The sequence below is a fragment of the Triticum dicoccoides genome, chromosome 5B (genome assembly GCF_002162155.2).
Source record: "Triticum dicoccoides isolate Atlit2015 ecotype Zavitan chromosome 5B, WEW_v2.0, whole genome shotgun sequence".
Taxonomy (NCBI): domain Eukaryota; kingdom Viridiplantae; phylum Streptophyta; class Magnoliopsida; order Poales; family Poaceae; genus Triticum; species Triticum dicoccoides.
The window spans coordinates 530,729,198-530,750,202 of NC_041389.1; the positions used below are offsets into that span (position 1 = coordinate 530,729,198).

Consider the following 21,005-nt stretch of genomic DNA (forward strand, 5'->3'; position numbering starts at 1 on the left):
AAAGAATGAGTTAATTACAGTACCTTATGTGGTGGTTTTCTTTCTTGCACTAACGGAGCTTATGAGATTTCCTGTTGAGTTTTGTGTTGTGAAGTTTTCAAGTTTTGGGTAAAGATTTGATGGATTATGAAATAAGGAGTGGAAAGAGCCTAAGCTTGGGGATGCCCATGGCACCCCAAGATATTCAAGGATAACCAAAAGCCTAAGCTTGGGGATGCCCCGGAAGGCATCCCCTCTTTCGTCTTTGTTTATCGGTAACTTTACTTGGAGCTATATTTTTATTCACCACATGATATGTGTTTTGCTTGGAGCGTCTTGTATGATATTAGTCTTTGCTTTGTAGTTTACTACAATAATACTTGTTGTACACACCTTTTGCGAGAAGCCCACTTGATTAGAATTTATTAGAATACTCTATGTGCTTCACTTATATCTTTTGAGCTAGATAATTTTTGCTCTAGTGCTTCACTTATATCTTTTAGAGCACGGCGGTGGCTTAATTTTTGTAGAAGTTATTGATCTCTCATGCTTCACTTATATTATTTTGAGAGTCTCTTAGAACAGCATGGTATTTGCTATGGTTATAAAATTGGTCCTAGAATGATGGGCATCCAAGTTGGGTATAATAAAAACTATCATAGGAAGTGAATTGGATGCTATGATCAATTTGATACTTGATAATTGTTTTGAGATCTAGAGGTGGTGATATTAGAGTTATGCTAGTTGGGTGATCATGAATTTAAAGAATACTTGTGTTGAAGTTTGTGATTCCTGTAGCATGCACGTATGGTGAACCGCTTTGTGATGAAGTTGGAGCACAATTTTATTTATTGATTGTATTCCTTATGAGTGGAGGTCGGGGACGAGCGATGGTCTTTTCCTACCAATCTATCCCCCTAGGAGCATGCGCGTAGTACTTTGTTTTCAATGACTTGTAGATTTTTGCAATAAGTATATGAGTTCTTCATGACTAATGTTGAGTCCATGGATTATACGCACTCTCACCTTTCCACCATTGCTAGCCTCTCTTGTGCCGCGCAACCTTCGCCGGTACCATATACCCATCATATACCTTCCTCAAAATAGCCACCATACCTACCTATTATGGCATTTCCATAGCCATTCCGAGATATATAGTCATGCAACTTTCCACCGTTCCGTTTATTATGACACGCGTCATCATTATCATATTGCTCTTTGCATGATCATGTAGTTGACATCGTATTTGTGGCAAAGACACCTTCATAATTTTTCATACATGTCACTCTGGATTCATTGCATATCTCGATACACCGCCGGAGGCATCCATATAGAGTCATATCTTGTTCTAAGTATCGAGTTGTAATCTTGAGTTGTAAGTAAATAAAAGTGTGATGATCTTCATTATTAGAACATTGTCCCAGTGAGGAAAGGATGATGGAAACTATGATTCCCCCATAAGTTGGGATGAGACTTCGGACTTTATATATATTAATGGGCATGCTACTATCCTTTTTACCACACTTGTGCTTCAAAGTAGCACCATGATCTTCATGATAGAGAGCCTCCTATGTTGTCATTTTCATATACTAGTGGGAATTTTTCATTATAGAACTTGGCTTGTATATTCCAATGATGGGCTTCCTCAAAATGCCCTAGGTCTTCGTGAGCAAGCGAGTTGGATGCACACCCACTTAGTTTTTTTTGTTGAGCTTTCATATATTTATAGCTCTAGTGCATCCGTTGCATGGCAATCCCTACTCACTCACATTGATATCTATTAATGGGCATCTCCATAGTCCGTTGATACGCCTAGTTGATGTGAGACTATCTTCTCCTTTTTTGTCTTCTCCACAACCACCATTCTATTCTACATAAAGTGCTATGTCCATGGCTCACGCTCATGTATTGCGTGAAAATTGAAAAAGTTTGAGATTACTAAAGTATGAAACAATTGCTTGGCTTGTCATCGGGGTTGTGCATGATTAAATACTTTGTGTGATGAAGATAGAGCAACAGCCAGACTATATGCTTTTGTAGGGATAACTTTCTTTAGCCATGTTATTTTGAGAAGACATGATTGCTTTATTAGTATGCTTGAAGTATTACTATTTCTTATGTCAATATGAACTTTTATTTTGAATCATTTGGATCTGAACATTCATGCCACAATAAAGAAAATTATATTCAAAATTATGCTAGGTAGCATTCCACATCAAAAATTCTATTTTTATCATTTACCTACTCGAGGACGACCAGGAATTAAGCTTGGGGATGCTTGATACGTCTCCAACATATCTATAATTTTTTATTGTTCCATGCTATTATATTACCCGTTTTGGATGTTTATGGGATTTACTTTACACTTTTATATCATTTTTGGGACTAACCTACTAACCGGAGGCCCAACCCAAATTGTTGTTTTTCTCTGCCTATTTCAGTGTTTCAAAGAAAAGAAATATCACGGAGTCCAAACGCGATGAAACCTTCGGGAGCAATCTTTTTAGAACAAATGCAAACCTAGAGACTTGGAGTGGACGTCAAGCAACAAACGAGGCGGCCACGAGGGTGCCCGGCGCGCCCCCTAGGGGTGGGCGCGTCTCCCACCCTTGTGGGCCCCCGAGCGTCCACCGATCTACTTCTTCCTCCTATATATACTCCCGTACCCTGAAACCATCAGAAGCGACCATGAAAACCTAATTCCACCGCCGCAACCTTCTATATCCGCGAGATCCCATCTTGGAGCCTTCGCTGGCGCTCTGCCGGAGGGGGAATCGATCACGGAGGGCCTCTACATCATCTCCAAGGCCCTTCCGATGAGTTGTGAGTAGTTTACCATAGACCTTCGGGTCCATAGTTATTAGTTAGATGGCTTCTTCTCTCTCTCTTTGAATCTCAATACAAAGTTCTCCTCGATCTTCTTGGAGATCTATTCGATGTAACTCTTTTTGCGGTGTGTTTGTCGAGATCCAATGAATTGTTGGTTTATGATCAAGTTTATCTATGAGAAATATTTGAATCTCCTCTGAATTCTTTTATGTGTGATTAAGTTATCTTTGCAAGTCTCTTCGAATTATCAGTTTGGTTTGGCCTACTAGATTGATCTTTCTTGCAATGGGAGAAGTGCTTAGCTTTGGGTTCAATCTTGCGGTGTCCTTTTTCAGTGACAGCAGGGACAACAATGCACGTATTGTATTGTTGCCATCGAGGATAAAAAGATGGGGTTTATATCATATTGCATGAGTTTATCCCTCTACATCATGTCATCTTTCTTAATGCGTTACTCTGTTCTTATGAACTTAATACTCTAGATACAGGCAGGAGTCGGTCGATGTGTGGAGTAATAGTAGTAGATGCAGGCATGAGTCGATCTACTTGTCACAGATGTGATGCCTATATACATGATCATGTCTAGATAATCTCATAACTTTGCGTGTTTCTATCAATTGCTCGACAGTAATTTGTTCACCCACCGTAATACTTATGCTATCTTGAGAGAAGCCACTAGTGAAACCAATGGCCCTCGGGTGTACCCTTTATCATATAAGTTTTACATCTACTTTTATTTGCATCTTTTAATTTCCAATCTATATCATAAAAATACCAAAAATATTTATCTTATCATATTATCTCTATCAGATCTCACTTTCGCTAGTGGCCATGAAGGGATCGACAACCCCTTTATTGTGTTGGTTGCGAGGTTCTTGTTTGTTTGTGTAGGTGCGTGGGACTTTTGAGGAGCCTCCTACTGGATTGATACCTTGGTTCTCAAAAACTGAGGGAAATACTTATGCTACTATGCTGCATCACCCTTTCCTCTTTAAGGAAAACCAACGCAAGCTCAAGACGTAGCACCGACATGGCTCCCGGAGGATAGGAGCCCTCCAAGATTGGATCTATCTCTTTGTTTTGTCTTCTGTTTCGCTTTTCTGTTTTCTGGCCTTTCACCGTTTCTTAAATTCCCGGAGATCCGTAACACCGATTGGGATGAAATTTTAACACGATTTTTTCCGGATATTATCTTTCTCGCAGTGAAAGAAGGGAGTCAACCGACTTACGAGGGGCTCACTAGGCACCACGGCGCACCCTACCCCCTAGGCACGCCCTGGTGCCTCGTGGGCCCACAAGCACCGTCTTGCGTTGATTCTTCTTTGCAAAAATCACATATATCCCAAAATAAATCTCCATAAATTTTTATCGCGTTTGGACTTCGTTTGATATGGATATTTTGCGAAACAAAAAACATGCAACAAACAAGAACTGACACTGGGCACTGGATCAATATGGTAGTCCTAAAAAATAATATAAAATGTTGTCAGAATTATATGAAAGTTGTAGAATATTGGCATGAAACAATCAAAAATTATAAATACGACGGAGACGTATCGTCCAGCTCAGTCAACCGCACAGGGGGGCGACCGCGTCGACCTCTCGACCTGCCGGGCAGCATGACGCCAATAACGTTTTCTTCTACCTCAATCCCATCTGTGGCGCCACGGCCATCTTCCCGCCCCTGCAAGAAGCACCATCGCGTTCTGCTCTTCTCTTCATCTGGCCGCCCCTCGCCCTCCTCTCTAATTGCTCTCTGATTGCTCCAATGGAGACTTGGGGTACTTCCCCACATTATGACCTGCGCCTCCCGGCATGAGGTATGCTTGCCGTCGATCATCTCTAACCAGTGGACAACGATTCCTCATTTCTCTGCAATTCTAATTCAATTGGGTAAATTAATATGCGTGTATGCAAAGTCACTTATGTTTCATGCCGATGTAATTTACTACACAATATGTGCCACCACAAGTCAAAACATCCGAATAGATAATTGTAGTTGAGATAAATGCACCACAAGTCACAAAATTCTAGGAGATGAGCATTTTGGTCACTCTTCTTCTAAAACGTGATGAACCGGTCACAGCACTTCATATTATGAGCAAACATGTGACATACAGATTCGAGGAGCCGAGGTGTCCTGCTGACTAGGCATCTTTTTGCCAAAAAGACCCTGAATAATTTTTTTGAGGTGTCTATTGCGAGATGTTGGGTCAACAGGGTCTACCTTACTGTGGCATTTTCTGAAGCACCTTAGGTGATAAAGACCAAATGTGATGTTGTGGGCGACATTTTTGTCACTCCTTGATCGATGAAAATATACAAGCTTTATAGAAAAGAAATGTAACAGAGACCAAAAGGAACACACACACAAATATTTTTTTTAAAGAGACACAAAAAGATTGGCGAAGAACAACACACACTACCCGCAAAAAAAAGAAGAACAACACACACGAAAAGGTTGCTAGCAAGAAAAAAAAAGAAATAAAGAGAAACTTATCCATCCAGCGTCGTCGCCGAGCGGGCCGGGGCCCACTTAGAACACCACCTGCGGAGTCGCTCGTCACTTCGTCGCCGTCTCCGTCGTCTCTCCCCCTTTCCACGCCCCTCCAGAAGCCACCCTGCCGCTGCCGCTCCGATCCAACCTACCCCCCATGGCCTTCGCCAGCTCGCTCCTGCCCGCGCCGGCCTCCGGCGTCCGCGCGAGCCACGCCCCGGAGCTCGCCTTCCCGCCGGTCAACAGGAAGGGCGGCGTCTCGCTGCGGCGCCGGGGAGCCCGGCACGGAGGTATCTGTCTACGCTTCAACCAGCTCGTGCTCAAACTGCTCTCACTGTAACCGGCCTGAGATTTATACGCTAATTGCTATCCCGTGGCTTCGTGCTGTCACTAGGTGTGCTCAAGATTAGTTCTTTCGCCCCTAAAAAGATTAGTTCCTTCGCTCTGATTTGAAGTCGGGTTGTCAGTAATGATTTTGCTTCGATGTTCGAATGTTTGTGTCTGACCAGTCATACTTATCCTTCTGCTGGTTCCCGAATCCTGACAATGTAGTAGTCTTCGTTTGCTGACCACAACCATGTTTGGCTTTCTTCTTACCAGGGAAAATTGTGGTGATTGTAATCAAATTGAAAACTAACAGCACCTGTAATGAAAATTTAAGGAACATCCTTATTTTTTTATTTATGTTTGCCTGCCGTTTCATGTTTTTTGTTGACTTTGTTGGTAACCAGTCAGGGCTGAAGTGAATGAATCTGCAAGTGCTGTAGCGATTGATGCTCTCTCCCAAGTTAAGCATGTTCTACTTCCGATCACTGATCGCAACCCTTACCTTTCAGAAGGCACAAGACAGGTCTGTGTCCTTTTTCAGATATTCGTTAGTTTGCGTTTCATTGCTAAAGGATGATATGTTCTGCATTGATAATTTAGAGGACTCAAAACATTTGTGGCCAATTTCCAGGGCAGTTTTATTATGTCCATTAGTTACACCATAGTTTCATAATCTTCAAAGGAAGGACCCTTAGCTGATCCTTTTTCCTTCATGGAGTGTAGCATTTGTTCTTTTTAACTTGAGTTTGTCCCCTCATCAAGGACATGTACGATAATGTTGTGACAAGTGTTCGAACAAGTGATGTCGACACTTATGACTTCCCGATTAAGATAGGACTGCATCAGGGGTCAGCTTTGAGCCCTTATCTTTTTGCCTTGGTGATGGATGAGGTCACAAGGGATATACAAGGAGATATCCCATGGTGTATGTTCTTTGCGGATGATGTCATGCTAGTTGACGATAGTCGGACGGGGGTAAATAGGAAGTTAGAGTTATGGAGACAAACCTTGGAATCGAAAGGGTTTAGGCTTAGTAGGACTAAAATCGAGTACATGATGTGCAGTTTTAGTACTACTAGGTGTGAGGAGGAGGAGGTTAGCCTTGATGGGCAGGTGGTACCTTAAGGACACCTTTTGATATTTGGGGTCAATGTTGCAGGAGGATGGGGGTATTGATGAAGATGTGAACCATCGAATTAAAGCCGGATGGATGAAGTGGCGCCAAGCTTCTAGCATTCTCTGTGACAAGAGAGTGCCACAAAAGCTAAAAGGCAAGTTCTACAGGACGGATGTTCGACCCGCAATGTTGTATGGCGCTGAGTGTTGGCCGACTAAAAGTCGACATGTTCAACAGTTAGGTGTGGTGGAGATGCGTATGTTGAGATGGATGTGTGGCCACACGAGGAAGGATAGAGTCCGGAATGATCATATACGAGATAGAGTTGGGGTAGCACCAATTGAAGAGAATCTTGTCCAACATCGTATGAGATGGTTTGGGCATATTCAGCGCAGGCCTCCAGAAGCTCCAGTGCATAGCGGATGGCTAAAGCGTGCAGAGAATGTCAAGAGAGGTCGGGGTAGACCGAATTTGACATGGGAGGAGTCTGTTAAGAGAGACCTGAAGGATTGGAGTATCACCAAAGAATTAGCTATGGACAGGGGTGCGTGGAAGCTTGCTATCCATGTGCCAGAGCCATGAGTTGGTCGCGAGATCTTACGGGTTTCACCTCTAGTCTACCCCAACTTGTTTGGGACTAAAGGCTTTGTTGTTGTTGTTGTTGTTTGTCTACACTAGAAATAGTGGCTTACCCGTAATGGCTGATGATGTACCAGGCTGCAGCCACAACCACTTCTCTAGCAAAGAAGTATGGAGCAAGCATTACAGTAGTTGGTATAATCTCAATTCCTTTAAAATATTACCTTTTCTGTGCTTAAGCTATTGCACATATTCGTTTACATAGCTTAAGTTCCGCTATATTAAAATTCTACTCTTCATTTCAGTTATTGATGATAAGCCAAAGGAGTCATTTCCAGAGCATGATACTCAAATGTCAAGCATTAGATGGCACCTTTCTGAAGGTCAGGACCATTTCATTTATTTATTTTGAGTTAAAGAGCTGCCCCTCAATTTCATTAAGTACATGAAAAAATCCATTAGCTTGTATTTTCTTTTGCGTTCTGATTGCCTTCCTGAACTTGTATGGGTTGTGGTTAGTGTTAAAAGCTTTTGCTTCTTATTTGTCGTTTGTAAGAGAACTTTGATGTTGTAACACCTGGGTTCATTTGATAATGGAACCAAGGGATTGTAGTTATCCCCCTGAAGATCTAGAAAAACATTATGATATCCATCAAATCTACTTGTGGGTGAACGAGCGCTCTGTGTAGTTGTATGGTTCTTACTGTAATATTAAAAACATTGCATACCCTTTTGGGAAAAAGGAAAAGAGTCTAGCCACATGTTACGGACCCAATATGGAGAAATAACATCACCGAGGATTATCAGCATTTTCGTATCGCCGCTTGTTTCCGAGTGATGCCATGCCGATATATTCGTGTTTCTGTGCAGGTGGATTTACAGAGTTTGGGTTGATGGAGCGCCTTGGAGAAGGAAAGAAGCCGACAGCTATCATCGCAGAAGTCGCAGATGATTTGGAGTTAGACCTGGTCGTCCTTAGTATGGAAGCGATCCACTCGAAGCACGTCGATGGGAATTTGCTGGCTGAATTCATCCCCTGCCCCATTCTGATGCTCCCCCTCTAATAATGTCATCTGTTTCTTTTTGGGGGGCTTTTATCATTTCAGATGAAATTCCTGACTATTTCATGGATATGATGATGCATTTTGGGTTAGCTATTTCATGGATATGCAGGTTTGTGATCATGTGAATATTCATAAGAACAATAAGAGTGGTTCCTTTGTGAAATTTGCTGTTCTGTTGCATAATCCTGTCATGTAAATACATATACTGCCTTGTTTTTGTAATAATAAAATAAAGATTTTGCTGTAAAAAAATGGAGTGTATTACAAAGAAACGGCCAAATTGACATGTAAAATGAAGTAAAGATTTTGCTGTAAAAAAATGGAGTGTATTACAAAGAAACGGCCAAATTGACATGTAAAATGAAGTAAAAGTGGAGATGCGGGGTATCGATCCCCGTACCTCTCGCATGCTAAGCGAGCGCTCTACCATCTGAGCTACATCCCCCTGTCGCAAATTATTCGGATTGTCATTAGTTATTTTTGGATTACTGCAACAGATGCCACAGTACAAACTACGGTACATCGTAAAATTATTCATACAACTAGAAATTGTGACAGAGAAATCTTGTCGGCAGCCTCAAAGCACATAAATCCTCTTGTCAAACGGCGATCTGCTTCCACGAGACCTCCTTTCGTGTAGGGAAGATGAACGCAGAGAGTTAGGCCAACTTTCGTATAAATTGTATTCCCTCCGTTTCAAAATAGATGACTCAACTTTGTACTAACGTTATTTGCTTCTGCTGAACTTTGATAATAGATCGGGATCATTTTTGAAAAAAAATGTTCGAACCAGATCTTGTACAAAGTTAGACCAGTTTACGGCTACATTGATCCAGTCAAATTGATGGTCTCTAGCCAGCTTTCCCTATAAATTGGCAGCAAAGTTTACTGGTACATTTACTCCCTGCCAAGTTTGAAGGAGAAAAGTTGGGACCAAGTTAAGAGTACACTAATTAGTTCTACCACATTCTTGAGATAAATTTGAAGAAAGTAATGTTGGCCCAGCCGACTCTGAAGTCGTTTTTTTGCATGGTAAAACGTGTCTCATTCATATCATAAAGGTCAAAGTACAAGTCACGTAAAGACCGACATGACAAAACTGAAAAGACGAGAACATTCTCGCTCACATGCATTTTTTTTCCGAGCTAACGCAGCAACGCCAACACCAGGGCGAGCAGCTTGGCCCAACACAACAACGTCAGCCTAGCATACCTTTCCCTTTCTCTTTCTTAACCCCTTCCCTCACTGATGAGTGGGCCCTGCCCGAGTCGCCTTCCACCTCCAGCGAACAACGTCGATGCCTCGGCGCTTACACTTCCCTTCCCTCTCCCCTAACCTGCGAAATACCTAGAAGTTTGCCCATGCTCCCCGTAACCCCTCCCCTAGTGTGCCTTTAAAGTGGCGTAGTGGCCGGCTATCGCGTCCAAAAACTGCCATTGTAACTCAGCCACCGTCCACTCGCCCCCGACCACCCCACGCTCCTATAAAAGCCTCCCGACTCTCGCCTATTTCCCCTAGTCCTTTACCCCCTCCTTGCTACAGCTATATCTCTTAGTGTCCACGCCAATTTGACGTCAGAGAAAGCCATGACCGCCACCATCCATGGAAGAATTTGGCCATCCCTAGGGCCCCTACGAGTCGCGCTGGATGTGGTAGTGAATCGACTGGCCTCTAGCCACATTTGATGCCCTTTTCATTCCCTCCCCAGCGAACTCCGCTGTGGCTAGTGCGGGAGATGTTGAGCTCGCCGGGATGTGTCACCGACATGTGGACCCAGGTTGGGCAGGTAGTTAGTTAGCTTAGACCACCTGGAGTCACCAACATATGAGCCCTCCTCTCTTAACGATGCTATTAGGGTTAATTAACCCCTACTAGCCTATGAGAACATGACATGTTGGCCCTTCTATAGGGTTTGACTTGGCACAATCAGTTATTGACTTGACCCACTAGTTAGAGACTCTGGATGAAGCGAATCGGCCCCACATGTCAGCCTTTTTCTTGGTCCCACTCGTCAAGAACACATCCTAGTAACGGTATATGGGCTTTGACCCAATGGAATGCTTCATTTAGGCGTTTGTGAAGATGGGGTGGAGGGATGAGGGAAAAAGTGGGGAACGTTAAGACAATAGGGAAAAACCGAGTAGTACTAAGGAACCAGGGGCATGCATACAGAAATCCCATCTTTGAAACGCCCAACCTCCCTATCTCATGAGATTTAGAGTGAGGATGAGATTATCTTTTGAAGTGCAAGCAATGGATTCGTCACCAAGAAACATTTGTTGCATATGGATGGTATGAGCCTCCTAGATAGGTTAGGTGTGATTGGGAGCCTTCAGGATGAGAACGAACCAATAAGTTTGTGACGGCTTAGAGATCGCCTACTTCTTGAAGTTCCACACCTAGTGATACTTGACCTTGGTGGACTATAAGCCATGGTGGGATATGTTGGTAAGTTCTTCATTGGCCCTTGGTGGGACGCTATTGAGACTTTTACCTTTTTGGTATGAAGTGATAGCGCTAACAATTCGAAGCTCAAAAAATAAATCAACGTTCTCGATCTCTTAATCTTACTTTAAACTTTTTCTTCTGTGCTTTACTATTTTGTAGACTTGTATGTGCAGCATGCGCTTAGGCAACCTTTAGCCCAGCTTAAAGTTTATCGAGATTAAAATTGATTCAAATCTCCAAGGGGTAATTTTGTTAGTCTAGATCCACCCCCTCGTAGACTCCAAACAATCCTACAATATTTTGCAAGTTAATGCATGAAAACGAGCCCACCTCACAATTACTAATGTTGGAATTACCTCCCTGAGAAAGGGCGACTTATGAGAGTTTTCCTCAATGCAATTAACGATCATCCCAAAACCACTTATGGCAACAAATCTCCTACTACTTCTGATTGTAAATATTTGATTTCCTTGAAATCAGGAGAACAAGCTAAGCCAAAAAATTAATACCTCAACTAATAAGATAAGGTTATTCAATAGGTCTTTGAAATGGCCAATTTTTTCGTGATCATGCAACTTACCTTTTGGAATCAATAAAATGCAATGTTTACATAGATGGAATGTTGTCATCCAGAACGGAAAAGAAGCAGCCAATGCTTGTTGTGACGCATCACCCGAACTATTGGCAACAAATAACCCCCGTGTTTATCATCTTGAATGTTACATATAACTCTTTAATATCCGCATTGCGCACTCTATATAATAGACCCAAGCCTCATTTGCTAAACATTAATCATACATCTGAGAAAAAACTTGTTGTCTAATTTGGGCTTAGCTAGGCCAAGAAACCACTTCTTCCCGGAATCTGGCTAAAATTTGAAAAGTTTCCCGGAGATACTTTGCAAATTGAAAAGAACCCAGTGCCACCTTCTTTACATGTCCTCGCAAAGTAAGGGTTTTTGTGTGAAATATGTTTCTTATATACATTGTTTATCATGCATGTGTATATTTCTAGCAATATATTCACATGCTCTTCGTTACCAAAGCGTGAGTACCTTATGCTGATACTCATATTTCACCTTTTCCTTCCTCGTAAAAAAGCTTTTGCAAATGTAATTAATACACCAAAACAACATGCAACATCATTATATACTTCTGCATAATCTTTGGCAATGTTCAATGGCATGACCTTATCTAGACAACCTTAGCTTTGGCTATAAAACAACAGTTACTTAAGAAAAGCAATTTGGGGAAGGAAACAAATAGCACCACCTGATCTTTTCTGGGTATTAAGAAAAATAAAAGGGGGGAGGAAAATGTACATACGCCAAGAAAATACGAGATATGCCTATGAATTTACCACAAAGGATGCATGGTGCTAAAGAGCCAACTTGTTGATGTAAAGATTTAGGTCAAAAAGTCTATGTGGGGTTGTGGACATCCATGTATCATGCGGCTGTACTATTACCTATGGGATGTACACTAAGAAATCAATGTGAATCTGCCTGAGTAAAAACTTCCACATATCATTGGCATACTGTAAACTGTTCAGTAGCAAAACTCACATCTTGTCACAAGCAACGGTCAATGCGGCATTTTGCTCTAATTAATATTTATTTTGTGCTAAATGTTGGGGAATGTTGCAGAAAATTAAAAAATTTCCTACGGTTTCACCAAGATCCATCTATGAGTTCATCTAAGCAACGAGTCAAGGGAGTGAGATTGCATCTACATACCACTTGTAGATCGCGTGCGGAAGCGTTCAAGGGAAGGGTGATGATGGAGTCGTACTCGTCGTGATTCAGATCACCGATGACCAAGTGCCGAACGGACAGCACCTCCGTGTTCAACACACGTACGGGACGGACGACGTCTCCTCCGTCTTGATCCAGCAAGGAGGAAGGAGAGGTTGAGGAAGATAGCTCCAGCAGCAGCACGACGGCGTGGTGGTGTTGGTGCAGCAGTACTCCGACAGGGCTTCGCCAAGCACGTAACGGAGGAGGAGAGGTGTTGGGGAGGGGAGGGGCTGCGCCTTGGATTGTGTTCAGCAGCCCTCCCCTCACCCCTCTATTTATAGGGGAAGGGTCAAGGGGGGCCGGCCCCTCTAGATGAGATCTAGAGGGGGGCGGCGGCCAGGGAGGGGGGCTTGCCCCCCAAGCAAAGGGGGGCGCCCCCACTAGGGTTTCCCCCCCAACCCTAGGCGCATGGGCCCAAGGGGGGGGGGGGCGCCCAGCCCTCCAGGGGCTGGTTCCCTGCCCCTTGCGGCCCATGAGGCCCTCCGAGAGGGGTGGTCCCTTCCGGTGGACCCCCGAAACCTCTCCGGTGGCCCCGGTACAATACCGATATGCCCCCGAAACTTTCCGGTGTCCGCATGACAACTTCCCATATATAAATCTTCACCTCCGGACCATTCCGGAACTCCTCGTGACGTCCGGGATCTTATCCGGGACTCCGAACAACATTCGGTAATCACATACAAGTCTTCCTAATAACCCTAGCGTCACCGAACCTTAAGTGTGTAGACCCTACGTGTTCGGGAGACGCGTAGACATGACCGAGACAGCTCTCCGGCCAATAACCAACAGCGGGATCTGGATACCCATGTTGGCTCCCACATGTTCCACGATGATTTCATCGGATGAACCACGATGTCGAGGATTCGATCAACCACGTATACAATTCCCTTTGTCAATCGGTACGTTACTTGCCCGAGACTCGATCGTCGGTATCCCAATACCTCGTTCAGTCTCGTTACCGGCAAGTCACTTTACTCGTACCGTAATGCATGATCCCATGACCAAACACTTGGTCACTTTGAGCTCATTATGATGATGCATTACCGAGTGGGCCCAGAGATACCTCTCCGTCATACGGAGTGACAAATCCCAGTCTCGATCCGTGTCAATCCAACAGACACTTTCGGAGATACATGTAGTGCACCTTTATAGTCACCCAGTTACGTTGTGACGTTTGGTACACCCAAAGCACTCCTACGGCATCCGGGAGTTACACGATCTCATGGTCTAAGGAAAAGATACTTGACATTGGAAAAGCTCTAGCAAAACGAACTACACAATCTTGTGCTATGCTTAGGATTGGGTCTTGTCCATCACATCATTCTCCTAATGATGTGATACCGTTATGAACGACATCCAATGTCCATAGTCAGGAAACCATGACTATCTGTTGATCAACGAGCTAGTCAACTAGAGGCTTACTAGGGACATATTATGGTCTATGTATTCACACGTGTATTACGATTTCTGGATAATACAGTTATAGCATGAATAAAAGAAAATTATCATGAACAAGGAAATATAATAATAATCCTTTTATTATTGCCTCTAGGGCATATTTCCAACAGTCTCCCACTTGCACTAGAGTCAATAATCTAGTTACATTGTGATGAATCGAACACCCATAGAGTTCTGGTGTTGATCATGTTTTGCTCGCGAGAGAGGTTTAGTCAACGGATCTGCGACATTCAGATCCGTATGTACTTTGCAAATATCTATGTCTCCATCTTGAACATTTTCACGAATGGAGTTGAAGCGACGTTTGATGTGCCTGGTCTTCTTGTGAAACCTCGGCTCCTTGGCAAGTGCAATAGCTCCAGTGTTGTCACAGAAGAGTTTGATCGGCCCCGACGCATTGGGTATGACTCCTAGGTCGGTGATGAACTTCTTCACCCAAATTGCTTCATGCGCTGCCTCCGAGGCTGCCATGTACTCCGCTTCACATGTAGATCCCGCCACGACGCTCTGCTTGCAGCTGCACCAGCTTACTGCTCCACCATTCAACATATACACGTATCCGGTTTGTGACTTAGAGTCATCCAGATCTGTGTCGAAGCTAGCGTCGACGTAACCCTTTACGACGAGCTCTTTGTCACCTCCATAAACGAGAAATATGTCCTTTGTCCTTTTCAGGTACTTCAGGATATTCTTGACCGTTGTCCAGTGTTCCTTGCCGGGATTACTTTGGTACCTTCCTACCAAACTTACGGCAAGGTTTACATCAGGTCTGGTACACAGCATGTCATACATAATAGATCCTATGGCTGAAGCATAGGGGATGACACTCATCTCTTCTTTATCTTCTGCCGTGGTCGGGGATTGAGCCGAGCTCAATCTCACACCTTGCAACACAGACAAGAACCCTTTCTTGGACTGATCCATTTTGAACTTCTTCAAAATCTTATCAAGGTATGTGCTTTGTGAAAGACCTATGAGGCGTCTCGATCTATCCCTATAGATCTTGATGCCTAATATGTAAGCAGCTTCTCCAAGGTCCTTCATTGAAAAACACTTATTCAAGTAGGCCTTAATGCTGTCCAGAAGTTCTATATCATTTCCCATCAAAAGTATGTCATCTACATATAATATGAGAAATTCTACAAAGCTCCCACTCACTTTCTTGTAAACGCAGGCTTCTCCATAAGTCCGCATAAACCCAAACGCTTTGATCATCTCATCAAAGCGAATATTCCAACTCCGAGATGTTTGCACCAGCCCATAAATGGATCGCTGGAGCTTGCATACTTTGTTAGCATTATTAGGATCGACAAAACCTTCCGGCTGCATCATATATAGCTCTTCCTTAAGATGTCCGTTAAGGAAAGCCGTTTTGACGTCCATCTGCCATATCTCATAATCATAGTATGCGGCAATTGCTAACATGATTCGGACGGACTTCAGCTTCGCTACGAGAGAGAATGTCTCGTCGTAGTCAATCCTTTGAACTTGTCGATAACCCTTAGCGACAAGTCGAGCTTTATAGATGGTAACATTTTCATCCGCGTCCGTCTTCTTCTTAAAGATCCATTTGTTTTCTATCGCTCGCCGATCATCGGGCAAGTCTGTCAAAGTCCATACTTTATTTTCATACATGGATTCTATCTCGAATTTCATGACTTCAAACCATTTGTTGGAATCTGGGTCCGCCATCGCTTCTTCATAGTTTGAAGGTTCACCGTTGTCTAACAACATGATTTCCAGGACAGGGTTGCCGTACCACTCTGGTGCGGAACGTGTCCTTGTGGACCTACGAAGTTCAGTAGCAACTTGATCCGAAGTACCTTGATCATCATCATTATTTTCCTCTTCAGTTGGTGTAGGCATCACAGGAACATTTTCCTGAGCTGCACTACTTTCCCGTTCGAGAGGTAGTACTTCATCGAGTTCTACTTTCCTCCCACTTACTTCTTTCGAGAGAAACTCTTTTTCCAGAAAGGATCCGTTCTTGGCAACAAAGATCTTGCCCTCGGATCTTAAGTAGAAGGTATACCCAATGGTTTCCTTAGGGTATCCTATGAAGACGCATTTTTCCGACTTGGGTTCGAGCTTTTCAGGTTGAAGTTTCTTGACATAAGCATCGCATCCCCAAACTTTTAGAAACGACAGCTTATGTTTCTTCCCAAACCATAATTCATAAGGTGTCGTCTCAACGGATTTAGACGGTGCCCTATTTAAAGTGAATGTAGCTATCTCTAGAGCGTATCCCCAAAATGATAGCGATAAGCACTAGCTGCTTCTTTTTTGTTCTCGATGACAACATTCTAGCTATGCAATTATTGTATTTGATTCCAAAAGGTCAGTTGCATGATCACGAAATAACTATCCATTTCAAAGAGGACCTATTGAATAACAATATCTTATTATGTGGGGTATTAATTATTATTTTTTGGCTTAGCTTCTTCTGATGATTTTCAAGGAAATCGAATATTTACAATAAGAAGTACGGAGCTTAATTGTCATCAATTGCTTTGGGATGATCATTAATTGCCATGTGGAAAGCTCTTATAAGTGTTGCCCTTTCTCATGGAGGTAATCCCAATTATTAGTGTTTGTCGTGCGGGTTTGTTTCAGTCGTCAACCTGCAAAATATTTAGCATATTTTGGAGTCTACATCGGGGGTGAATAGACTAAAAAAATACCAATTAGAAATTGAATCAATTTTAATCTTGGTAAAATATAAGCTTAGCTAGAGGTTGCCTAAGAACACGCTGCACATGCAATTCTACAAAATAGTAAAGAGCGTAAGCAAAAGTTATAAGGTAAAGCATTCAAAACAAAGATCAAAAACGTTGATTTTGTTTCCCGGACTTGGAATTTTTTTAGAACAATGCAATTAGTTTGGAGTCGCCCGATCTTCTTGCAACTGCTGCCAGCTCATGGGCCAATTTGTTGTTAACCCTATTGATCAGGCTGACATCCGTGTGCCTGAACGCCCTAGCTTGCATTTTCACGTCCTTAAGTACAACATGCCCTGTAGTCTTGCAAGTCTCCTTGGACCGGAGCTCCCATCCAAGCCTCGCGCAGGTTATCTCCAGAATCAACTGGCCATGGAACAAAGTCGCAAAATCTGTTAGGTCCATCAGAGCAGTGGCTCCTCCCGCTTCTTCCACTGAACTGCATCGGGCATCGGGGTAGCCGCCGACCAACTGACAGAAACACATGCTCCTTATGGTCCCTAGCGATTGCACTTCCCCATGCATCTCCCGTTTCCTGATGAAAGAGGCATCAAAATTTAACTTCGTTGTGCCCAAAATTGATGCAGACCAGTAAATGGCATTGACAGTCACAGAACTTGCTATGCGGGTGCACATTAGTCATGGTACTTGCAAACTGGAAAAACCTGTCATAGAACTTGCGTTGCGCATGCAGATTGGTCACACAGGCCATCTAAACCGGCCAGCAGTCTGGTTTTTCCCTGTTTTGCGGTCACACACGGCACACGTGATGTCAGCTGGGCGTGAAAATTGTCACGCACTGCACACGTGAGGCCCTTCGCAGGCCTCATTTTTTTTTGCACAAAGGCCCCTGGTTTCATAGGTAATGCTGTATTGACCTCTCTTCTCTCCTCTATGTCCTTTCATGCTAGACTGGTGGTGTTGTTGCCATGTTGAGCTCGTCGGCGGCAATTGAACCAGCGGCAACAATGGGGCAGCCTACGCTGGAGTTGCCTTTACAGTGATAAACAGAAGATAGATTTTACTGAATTTTACTGTTTAATTGAATTTAAGTTTATATTTAACTGAATTTAAGTTTTTGTATAAGAGAGACTAGAGAAGTATCTCGGTAGTAGCTAGAAAGTAAATTACCATCCAGAGGGTGGATTGGCCTCACTAACTTTGTGCGTAGCAACAATATTGTTTGAAAGACGATTTCTTTTATCGAAATTCCAAGAGGGTTCGTACTGATGATTGATCATATTTTTGCTGTGGTGATTAATGATATGGACTTGAGTTAGGTGGCTTGTGCCCGGTTCGAAGATCAGGGCATGGTCATACGCCCAATGAGGAGGCAGACTATTGGGTTGTTCAAATACATCACTTTACTATGTCAGAAGTTGAGTCAGTTCAGGTTGTTTCTGTAGTGAAATTGACAATGGTCATTGCCCCGATGTCATAGCACTCGGATTGAAGTTTTGAATGTGCATCCTTGTGCCAACCAAGTGAGATCTTGCACACACCGCTGAGACTGCATATGATGTCCATTTGCAACAGTGATTTTAACTGATGTTATAGAGAGAAGTGACAAGGTTGCACGATAGGTGAAATTCTAACGACAAAACTGTGACTACTAGCGGAGTCGATCAGTGTGAGCATGATCTGATCCCCCACTAATGACTGTATTTTGATTGTTTCACCACATTCATGAGCATCAGACACTGCATGTAAGGATAACTGGAAACACTCTGCTGTAGCCGGTTCAGTTAATAATTCAAGAGCCTGCACTGCATCTTCAGTTAACACTTCACCATATTCGCACACCTCGAATTGTGAGTAATTGCATCAGCTTCTTACGTTGATGCTCCTTGCTATACTTATCTTAGCAATGAAAAGACCGCTGATTGCTAATTGTCGCTCAAGACTAAAATCATCCGATTGAATTGCAGCCTGATGTGGTGGTGGGTTTGCTCCTGAACTTGTTCCCGCTCAGGTTCCTGGTCAATGTTCCCTGGCTCCACCGGTGAGTTCGGTTCCGTGATGTACGTGTGCGCCGCCGGGGGCTCCTTCGATGTCTTCAGCAAAGGAGGAAATGTGTTGGCGAGTTGCGGATCTTGACGAGTTGGTGTGTTGTTCTTGTCTCTGTGCCACCACCGATGACTGTGGAACCAGCCGGTGCCTGTGGCGGATCCGCGGATGTCATCCTCCTGCGTCGACTCAATCTGCTTGCTCAAATTAGAGATGCGAAGATCCTGTAGCAGCTGAGAGCTCTACCCATGGCGGTGATGTCCAACTTGCTCTGAGCGGACGGAAAAAGGTGCAATTTTACAGCCGGACCAGGAGGATTTGAGCCCACATGGAGGCCAATCTAGGCTTTGAGGGGTCAATTTGCAATATGGCCGTCGTACTAAAACAGTAAGGCCTTTTCTACAAAATTATCAACCCACGTATGTCATGTGCACTGCGCATGACCGCAAAACGGAGATAAACCGGGTGAGTGGCCGGTTCAAATGGCTTGTGTGACCTGCAATGCAAGTTTTGTGACCGTTTTTTTTTCGTTTTGCAAGTACCGTGACTAAAGTGCACCCGCAACACAAGTTCTCTGACTGCCCGTGCCATCTACTCAAAGATTAGGTGCTGGAATCATCGGTCGGCCTGGGCCATTTGGGAATAGCGAAATCTTATTTTTATTCCCCTCTCCGCTTAGTGAATATGCAGACATCAGTTCAGAGTATAGGCACAGCAGATACTGCACCGATCCCGCTAGTCTCTTTTGCATCACCATGGATAGCATTGTTTCTCAAGCTCCATGACTGCCAAAGAATCAACATGATTTTGTTACGGATGACCTGGAGCTTGGATAGCAACAACATCTGCAGCCAGTCCTCTCCTGTGTCCCTGAACTCAGCTTCTTTAGGTAACTAGAGAAAGAATTGCAAAAAACAACCAGATTGACGCCTAGGTTTGCAGAAAACACTGGTTTATGAACTTTTGCCAGAAACCACTAATTCTCAGGCTAATCTTTTGCAGAAAACACATATCGGCCTCTTTGGGCATTTTAACCTTGATTATGACATGTGGGTCCCACAAAAGCTGATGTTGTGTAACTGTTGATCCCAGAGGGCGTTAGAAAAGATAGGCACCCTTCAATTAAAAAAAGAAAGTGTAATCAAGCCCTTTCCATGCCCAGTTCGGCGTACTCTGTCGCCGGCCACCGCACGCTACCGCCCATGCCACGCACCGGCGGCGATGGAGCTCACTGTCGCTGCTTGCTCCGGTGATGTGCCCGTGCTGCGCGCCGACGTTGTTGCTTGTGCCTGCGATGTGCGGCGTCGCGCCGCTGCTTGTGCCCTTGCAGCGCGGGTCCACGATGCTGCTTTCTCCGGGGCTGTGCGCTGCCGCTGCTGCTTTCTCCAGGGCCGCGCCGCCGGCTGGGGAAAGAGAGGAGGAAGAAGGGGCAGCGTGGCTGGGATACATGGGGGCATCGCCGTGCGGCTTGGGACGGCCTCCCATGCTTGCTCCTCAGGAGAGCACCGTGGGTGGGTTCGTAGTGGCTTGGGGGCGGCCGGTGTGGGCGTTAGAGTCACGCGGCTTGGGATCGGCCGATGTGGGGGGCGGGGTCACGCGGCTCGGGATCGGCCGATGTGGGGGGCGGGGTCACGCGGCTCGGGATCGGCCGACATTTGGACGGGGATGGGAGTGGGTGAATGACTTTTTTCAAGGGATATTTTTTTCAAGGCCGAGAGGAGGGGGTTTTGGCAAAAAGACCCCATCTAACATTGTTTATTGTTAACCGGTCTGCCATGTCAGCAAAATGTGGGCTTCGGTGGGCTCCATCTGTCATAATCGTTATCAAGTGGGCCAAAGCTTTCTAACTAGTGTTTTTTGCAAAAGATTAGGTCAAGAATCAGTTGTTTCTGACAAAAAATCACAAATCAGTTTTTTTTTGCAAACCTAGACGCTAATGTGGTGGTTTCCTGCAATTCACTTGGTAACTAGATGATGCCGCGCGCGTCGCCGCTGGACTTTCTGGCTTCTATATGCAGCTTCAAAGAAAAGCAGATATAATATGAATTAAAAATGAAACTGAAGATCCGATTTGGATTTTTTTTACATTCGAAATATTGAAGAAATTTATTGTTCACCACCATACACAGATTTAGCACTAACATGCAAGCATTCCTTCATGTTGGCTTGAAAAAAATGAAATAAAAGC

The 21,005-nt window shown here is 44.0% G+C and overlaps 1 protein-coding gene and 1 non-coding gene across 2 annotated transcripts; one reads left to right on the top strand and one right to left on the bottom strand.

Moving 5' to 3' along the window:
* Positions 1–5,330: 5,330 nt before the first annotated feature.
* Positions 5,331–8,555, top strand: LOC119311381. The gene is made up of 5 exons (XM_037587017.1): positions 5,331–5,595; positions 6,037–6,155; positions 7,466–7,523; positions 7,634–7,711; positions 8,199–8,555. The coding sequence occupies exons 1-5, from the start codon at positions 5,463–5,465 to the stop codon at positions 8,390–8,392; spliced, it is 582 nt and encodes a 193-aa protein (XP_037442914.1). The 5' UTR covers positions 5,331–5,462; the 3' UTR covers positions 8,393–8,555.
* Positions 8,556–8,764: 209 nt separating this feature from the next.
* On the bottom strand, positions 8,765–8,837 carry TRNAA-AGC. The gene has a single exon. It is a non-coding gene; the product is annotated as a tRNA-Ala (tRNA).
* Positions 8,838–21,005: the final 12,168 nt, after the last annotated feature.